An 8,458-nucleotide genomic window follows, 5' to 3' on the forward strand; every position below is an offset into this window, starting at 1 on the left:
TACAAAACATACAAACATACAACAACACACGTATGCTGTTTGTCGCCAGGCAACGTGCAATACGAACAGATGATTACAACGTCATCATCGAGGTTATCTAAGTTCGCCACATTTTTTATTTTCGTCTTTTCATTAGTTTTTTGACGACTTGGTTAAAAAAATTTAACTTGAATTAGTTTTTACCATTGTTTGCGGTCAGTTTTTGCATGCCTGTATGTTGTATATGTGTGTGCAAGTAAAGGATTTTGCTTGGGTTTTAACAGCCAAATTAAAAATTTGTAGAACAAATTAAGAATCTTAAACAAATCTAACACAAATAAAATAATTTAGTTAAATAATAAGAATATATAAATAAATAATTCATGGTAATTAATTAATATTCAATAAAATTAATTAATAAAAGTCAATGAATAAATTAAAAACTCTATTGGGAACAAAATTTCCAAAGTTATCCGGGGTGGGTGTGATAGCGGTGATTCATGCCAAAAGAGGGCGGAAAATTTTTTCCTTTATCAACTTCCGGCCAAGCGGAAGCATCACGTGATTAAACGGAAGTTGACAATGAAAAGATTGATGAGATTCTCTCAATTTTTTTTTCATTTTTGTTCGTGTTCTCCATGTTTTGATATTTTTTCAGAAAGAGAAAATTCAAACTATCGATCAATTGAGATAAATGAACCTTTCTATAAGTTATATTTTTAACCTTTTTCCGGTTTATTCAGTTGATTTATAAATATCTCTTTCTCCAACAAACACGTCACAAACTAATACGTGCACATCTTGCCTCATTTTTTTGGCGATCAGATAATGTTTGCCTAAAATATTAAAGGTATTTACGCTGTATAATTTTCAAAATTTTGAGACAGTCCCTATAAATAGCTGATTTATGTTGGCCTGCAACTTTGCAATTTTTATTGAGGATGAATTTGTCAGGAATGATTTTCCCATTTGGTTGGGTTGTTTTTATTTTATATTTGGAGAATTCTTCGACAGGTTATAGATGTTTTTAACGTTTTTTAAAAAAATCAATTTTCTTATGATATTTCAAGAGCTCAAAAAAAATTTCAAATAGTGAAAATATCTACAAATCAACATTTTTTTTTATTTAATTAAAAAAAATACATAAATAAATAGATTAGAAAATTCTACTAAACATCCACAAAGCAGAAGAATACTGCATTTCGGAAGCATTCAGACCCGAGTGCAGGCAAAATGAGATCATTTCCATAACAGCTGCTCTGTTCGGTCGCAGACATTTTGGGAGGTGCTTGTCAGAAGACGAAGAAAAACCATCGGAAGAAAATCTCAACAACCCGAAATATATAGGTTGCTACAGAGATGTGAGACAAATGATCAGTCAGCTATGTGCAGCGGAGAGAAAGTGTGAGGTCCCTATAGCCAAAATTAAAGTCCCGACCACCTGTCATTCATACTACAAAAGTTATTTGGAGGCCGCATATATTTGTTTGAAAGGTTTGTTGGGGTACTTTTGTAATTTTTGAGACGGTCCCTTAGTTTGAGTGGCATATAAAGGTGTATAGAAATTAAATTTTAAAGTTTGTGTTTGATTTCATTTTATTGGTGCTGGTTGAAATTATGAAAATGTTTTATTATATGTCGTCGTCGTTTGTGTTTTGTTTGCTCGCGAACGTACAACCAGACTATGGAGGTTAGTTAAACAAAAAAAATTTTTCATTCATACGAAATGAAATCTAAAAAATCATCTCTATCAGTTATTTATAAACATGTGTTTTATGACGACAGAAGAATTTTGTTACTCCGAATCATTTAAGCCAAGCTGCGGCCCAAACGAAATAATTGTAATAAAAGAGGCTCATTTCGGTAGAATTAACGTTGGAAGATGTCTCCAAGAAGAGGGAATACCAAGTGATGAAAATTTGAAAAATTCAAAATTCATCGGCTGTTCCACTGATGTCAAGCACATCATCGACCCAATCTGTGCCGGGAAGCAGAGCTGCAGTCTGTTTGTGGCTCTCATTAAAGTCAGCACCGAGTGTTTTCCTTATTTAAAACATTACCTGGAGGCCAGCTATCAATGCGTTAAAGGTGCATTTGAGATCATTTTCAAGTTAATTGTGTATTTTCATTTTTGAGATGGCCCTTTTGTTAATCTGTATATAAATCTTCTTCTCAATTGCTGTTGGTTAAGTTTTATTAAATTTGTGTTTGTGGTTGTGAAGCGTTTTTTTTTAATTAAAATGATTAGCGGTCCAAACGAGAAATTTTGTTCAATAGTTGTTCTAGGAGTTTATTTTACCACGGTCGTCATTACAGGTTTGCAAATTTTGCCATTTTGCCAGCACTCAAAGTATTGTTTCGAATCAATTTTCTCATCGCAGAAGAATATTGTAACTCGGAAACATTCAGACCGCAGTGTTTGAAGAATGAAGTGGTCGTCGTATCCGAAGCGGTTTTTGGTAGGAAGGTGTTTGGTAGATGTCTGAGTGAAGATGATGGAGCGCCCAGCAAGGAACAACTGAACGATCGAAAATTTGTTGGCTGCTATGTGGACGTGAAACATTTGGTTGACCCTGTGTGTGCCGGTCAACAGAAATGTGAACTTCCAATTGCTAAAATTAAAACCGCTACCAGCTGCCACTCGCACTTCATAAAATATTTGGAAGCTACTTATACATGTTTGAAGGGTTTGTTGTTGTTTTGTTATTTTTGAGACGACCCTTCTTGTTTGCTATACAAAATGTTCGAACTATGAATGAGGATGACTGAATTTTGTGATTTGTAAGAATGTTGTTCGTGTTCGTCGTGACGCTTCTTATATTTGGGAAGGAAATTTTAAGCGGTACGTTAAAACTTGCAGTTTATTTTCTATTATTAAGTTTTTCTTACTCAACAATCACTTTTCTTACTCAGAGGAATATTGTATTTCGGAAACATTCAATCCGAAGTGTTCATCCAATGAAGTAATCATCTTGCAGGAGGCTGTGTTCGGCCGAAGATTCATTGGCAGATGCCTGCAAGAAGATGAGAGTAGCTCAAACGAACTTTTGAAAAAAATTCCCGGATTTATTGGATGTTACGACGATGTTTTGCCAATTCTTCAAAGGCAATGTGCTGGTTTGAAGCAATGTTCTGTACTTGTGGCCTCTATAAAGATCAAATCGCAGTGTCCTAGCTCGTTTGTGAAGTTCCTTGAGGTGGTGCATCGTTGTGTGAAAGGTCTGGTTCTGCTGTTGTTATGTCACGTTTTTGTTTTGTTCAATTTGAGATGGTTCCTTTGAAAGGAACGCATTAGCGTTATAAAGTCGGTCTTTGATCTGCTAAATGTTTGATAAAATTATTTTGAGAAGTGTTTTAAGAAATATGAATTCGTTTTTATATTCTGCGATTTTATTTTGTATGGTTTTGAAAGGATTCCGTTCTGGTTAGTAAGATTTTTTGGATAGATTAAATTTTTTGATAAATCGAGAAAATATTTCTTAGAGGAATATTGCAACTCCGAACTGTTTCAACCTCGCTGTCGCAAGCCAGACAACGTAATCGTCATCAAAGAAGCCATCTTCGGAAGGAGAACACACGGAAAATGTCTACAAAGTGAAGGAACTCCTAGTGCCAGCAACCTAAACGATAAAAATTTCATCGGTTGCTACGCCGATGTTAGTCACATTATTGAAGCAAAGTGTGCTGGAAGAGAAGATTGCGCTGTCTGGGTGGTGCAAGCCGAAACAGAAACTCAGTGTCATAAATACCTGAAGCAGTTTTTAGAAGTTCAGTTCGAATGCGTCCAAGGTTGAGTCTTTAGTTTGGTTTGGTGAAGCATTTTTTTGTTTCTTATTTTTGATACCATCCCCGAGTTAATTGGTATTTAGTGAGAATATTCGAATATTCTGATGAGTGAAATTTTAAAAATTGAGAAATGAAGACTCTATTTGTTACCGTTGTGATTTCCACCATTTGCACGCCGTGTTTGCTGGCAGGTTAGTTCGTTTGGTGTCTGCTTCAAGATTTCGAGATTTTAAAAATAAGAAATTTTATCACCTGTACAGAAGAATACTGTAATTCAGAAATATTTCAGCCCAAATGTCAAAACAACGAAATAATAAAGATAGAAGAAGCGTGGTTTGGGAGGTTGGCCCTAGGTAGGTGTTTAAAAGAAGATGAGGACGTTCCTAGCGAAGAAAACTTTAAAGACCTCAGCTTCATAGGCTGCTCGGCTGATGTTAAAAATATTTTGAACCTGCAATGTGCCGGCGAAGTTAAATGTGAAGTATCGGTTGCGAAAATTAAAGTTAAAACAACCTGCCATCGCTACCTGAAACACTACCTCGATGTTATATACGACTGTTTGCAAGGTTAGCTATAAGTGAAGTTTTGATCTTGTCATATTTGAGAAAGTCCATCAATCATTTGTCTATATAAATTTTATTTTTTGGTAGTTTTATCGTTGTTTCTGTAAAAATGAAGTGGTTTTATTTTTTACTGAGTTTGAAATTGGCGATTTCATATATTGGAAGCTCAATTTCAGGTGAGCAATTTTGATATTGTCAGTGTTTGCGACCTAAAAATCTATTTGCTCCATTTACTTGCAAACATCAGCAGAAGAATATTGTCATTCCGAATCATTTCAACCTCATTGCTCCAGCAGCAAACAAATCATCATCGTGGAGGCATACTTCGGAAGAATGCAGGTAGGCAAGTGTCTTATAGAAGAGGACACTAACGCCAGGGAGAATCTAGATGATTCCAAATTCGTCGGTTGTTTTGTAGATGTGAGCGGGCTGATTGCACCCCTCTGTGCCGGCAAACATCAGTGTGATATTTCTGTTGCCAAGCTGAAAGTTAAGACGAGTTGTCATGGGTACCTGAAGCAACATCTTTACGTCAAACATAGGTGCATCAGTGGTGAGTTGCTGTTTGACTTTCACATTCTTGAGATGATCCCGCGATTAAATCATTTAAAATGCAATTGGAGTAAGAATTTAAAATGAGAAAATACTGCAAAAATGATTTTTCAAGTTGTTTTCATAATTTTCAGTTCAAGACTTGTTGTGTCAGGTTAGATATGTTGTTCGTGTAACGACTTTAAGATTTTATAAAAAATATCGTAAATTTCCCAGAGGAATATTGCCATTCAGAAACATTTCAACCGAATTGTCGCCACCAAAATGAAGTAATATTTATAGAGAGGGCATCATTTGGTCGGATGAATATTGGGAAATGCTTGTTAGCGGAAGGCCCCATTGACGAAACATTTGCGAAAAATCCTGGATACGTCGGTTGTTCTGTTGATGTTTCTTCCATCATCATTTCAAAATGTGCTGGCAGATCTCAGTGCGAAGTGTCTGTTGCAAAGATTGAGGCTGAAAATTCATGTCTCGCCTTCTCCAAAAGTTATTTGGAAGTTGAATACAGTTGTATTAAAGGTCTGATTTTATTTTTCAATTTTTTGAGATGGTCCACGGGGTAAAGTGTATAAAAACGACAGAGCATAAAGTTGTTTTATAAATACATTCAATTAAAGCATAACATATGTTTTTGCTGAAATTTGAAATGTTCTCCAAGTTAATTCTGTTGATAATTTTTGTTGCAAAGAGTTCTTGCGGTAGTAGAAATTGAACCTGCAATTTGATACATTTCCACGTGAAAGTATTGACTGATTCGAATATTTTTTGTAGAGGAATATTGCAATAAAGAGTCATTCAAACCAGAGTGTTCCAAGAACGATGTCGTACAGATAGTTGAGGCTTTGTACGGCAGAAAGAGAATAGGCAGATGTTTATCAGACGCTGGAGTGCCAGATGAACATTTGTTAAAGACGCCAGGTTTCGTTGGATGTTACGCAGATGTAAAGAGCATTATTGAACCTTTGTGTGCTGGAAGGATGCGATGTGAGGTGGCTGTTGCCCAAATAGACGTTGATACTCACTGCTCCAAACATTTCAGATACTACTTGGAAGCCAAACATCGCTGCTTGAAAGGTGCTTTTGTTTACTGCATTTTGAGACGACCCATTTTTATGCGCGATTTTTTGAGTAGTTAAGGCCGAAAAATGATTTGTTCATTCATTATGTATTGTTATTTATTGTGAAATGGCATTTAACATGTTTTTTGCTTACCTCGTTCTTGGCGGTGGTGTTGCTACGGTTTTCTGCGGTTAGTGCATTTCTGTTTGAAATTCTCGGAGCAGAAATATTTTTTGAACTTAATTTTCAACCCTTCATAGAAGAATACTGTATATCGAAATCATTCCAACCTCGGTGCAACACGTACGAAATAATTTTTATTGAGCATGCCTTCTTCGGAAGACAAAAAATTGGAAAGTGTCTGCTACACGAAGGTCAGCCGACTGAGTCCAACTTGGAAGATGAAAAATTTATTGGATGTTACTCAGATGTTAAACGCTTGTTAGGACCTCTCTGTAATGGAAAGCATCAGTGTGATGTTCTGGTGGCTGAAATTGAAGAAGAAACAAACTGTCACAAGTACCTCAAGCACTACTTAGAAGCTTCGTATCAATGTTTAAAAGGTTGTTTTTCAAAAATGTTGAAATGTTAAACGATTTATAAGTCTTCTGGTTTGGTTTGTGGTATAATTACTTGAGAAAACCCCTTAATATTGTTTGAAAGCAAGTGGCTGGCAAATAAATATATTAATTTAGATGTAACGGTCGCGTTATTCAGGTAGATTTTACGAGATTTTATTGAAAATGTTGTTAATTTTGAAGTTTTTGTTGACTCTAGCAAGCTACGGAGCAAGTGGTGAGTTGATGATTTTTTGAAATTTATGTTAGCACTAAGTTATAATAAAATTTAACTTTGTAGAAGAATACTGCATAACTGACTCGTTTCAACCGAGGTGTCACAAAAATGAAATCCTCGCCATAACGGAGGCTCTCTTCGGCAGGCAAAAAATTGAAAAATGTCTAAAAGACGAAAGCGGAAGCGATCTAATAAATGTGAAAGATCAAGAAGTGATCGGATGCTACAGAAACGTGAAAGACTTCATTGATTCCAAGTGCTCCGGTCAACCTCACTGTGATGTCCCAATCGTGAAAATTCAAGAAAAAACACCGTGTCACAGCTATCTGAAACATTATCTCGAAGCCTCTTACGTCTGTTTGAAAGGTTGAGCAAATTTTTTTTTTTCTCCACTTTGAGAAAATCCCTCTGTTCTTTCTTTTGAGCATCTATAAAACATGAAAACTCCGAGTATTATGTTTGTTGTATTGTTTAAAATGATTTGGAAAATTGTTTTATTGGTCGTTGTCGCCGTGAAGTTTGGCCAATTAAGTAAGTGTCTGAGAATTTGTGATTTCAAGGACAATTATATTTTGATTTCATAGTTTGTAATCATCCTTTCTTTTAAGAGGAGTATTGTAATTCGGATTCATTTCAACCAAAATGTGAAAAAAATGAAGTTATCTCAATCGAGGAGGCCTTGTTTGGTCGGCAAAAAATGTCCACATGTCTGAAAAATGAAAATGATGGCGGCTTGGACACCAACGATCGAAAATTTGTTGGTTGTTTTGTGGATATAAAATTTATGATCAGTGGATTGTGCGGTGGCAGACAGCACTGCGATGTTCCGATCGCGAGGATTAATGAAAAAACTTCTTGTTATTCCTATCTGAAGTATTATCTCGAGGCTACCTACCTCTGTCTGAAAGGTATGTTGTTGTGTAATTTGAAAAAACCCCTAGGAATATTTCATCTGTGGAAATATAAATGTGTATATAAGCCACTCCTGGCTTTGTAAATCACTTTGTGAGACATATTTAATTAATTTAAAAAAAATGAGATATATAATATATTTAACGATCATTGTAAGCTCATTGGAAAAAGGATCGTTCGGTTCGTAATTTATTTCTCAACAATCTGAAATATGATGAATTTGATTCCAAATTAAATTTTAATCTAAAAATTTTAGAAGAATATTGTTTTTCCGACTCATTTCTGGCAAAATGTGAAAGCAATGAAGTTGTGTTTATTAAGGAGGCATTGTTTGGGAGACCAAAAATCGGCGCCTGTCTGAACAGCGAGAAAGATAGCGACCTGAACATGAAGGACAGTAAGGTTGTTGGATGTTACGCAGACATTAGAGACATTATCAGTGGGAAATGCGGCGGAAAACAACAATGTGAAATTTTTGTGGCTAGAATTCAAGAGAAAACCACATGCCATAGTTATCTGAAGCATTATCTTGAAGCTTCTTATGTTTGTCTGAAAGGTTTGGAGTAAAATTTGGTTAATTTTTTTAATTTGTATTTTTCTTGAGTTGAGACGGCCCCTTTATGTTAAGTTTCCTTATATAAAAACGTATTTTGACGTTGTCATTGCATGAAGCTGTTAAAATAAATTTTGTAAAATGTTTGTTCAGATTATAATAATGATTTTGACTGCCAAATTTGGAATGTTTGGTGGGTTAGGCTCAGTTTTCTAGCATTATTTTAAGATTTGTTGACCAAGTTTTTTTCATTTTC

General features: G+C 35.3%; 2 protein-coding genes across 2 annotated transcripts; both read left to right on the forward strand.

Moving 5' to 3' along the window:
• Positions 1-935: 935 nt before the first annotated feature.
• On the forward strand, positions 936-7,108 carry HELRODRAFT_163101 (hypothetical protein; the record flags this gene model as incomplete). The annotated part of the gene is made up of 13 exons (XM_009027073.1): positions 936-993; positions 1,165-1,473; positions 1,765-2,067; positions 2,361-2,666; positions 2,893-3,198; positions 3,463-3,768; positions 4,026-4,331; positions 4,576-4,950; positions 5,097-5,402; positions 5,655-5,957; positions 6,203-6,505; positions 6,660-6,737; positions 6,801-7,108. 13 exons carry the CDS (start codon positions 936-938, stop codon positions 7,106-7,108), a joined length of 3,567 nt encoding a protein of 1,188 aa, XP_009025321.1.
• Positions 7,109-7,434: 326 nt separating this feature from the next.
• On the forward strand, positions 7,435-8,216 carry HELRODRAFT_163102 (hypothetical protein; the record flags this gene model as incomplete). Its single annotated transcript, XM_009027074.1, has 2 exons — positions 7,435-7,645; positions 7,906-8,216. 2 exons carry the CDS (start codon positions 7,435-7,437, stop codon positions 8,214-8,216), a joined length of 522 nt encoding a protein of 173 aa, XP_009025322.1.
• Between the last annotated feature and the right edge of the window lie 242 nt (positions 8,217-8,458).

The sequence above is a fragment of the Helobdella robusta genome (genome assembly GCF_000326865.2).
Source record: "Helobdella robusta unplaced genomic scaffold HELROscaffold_5, whole genome shotgun sequence".
Lineage (NCBI taxonomy): Eukaryota > Metazoa > Annelida > Clitellata > Rhynchobdellida > Glossiphoniidae > Helobdella > Helobdella robusta.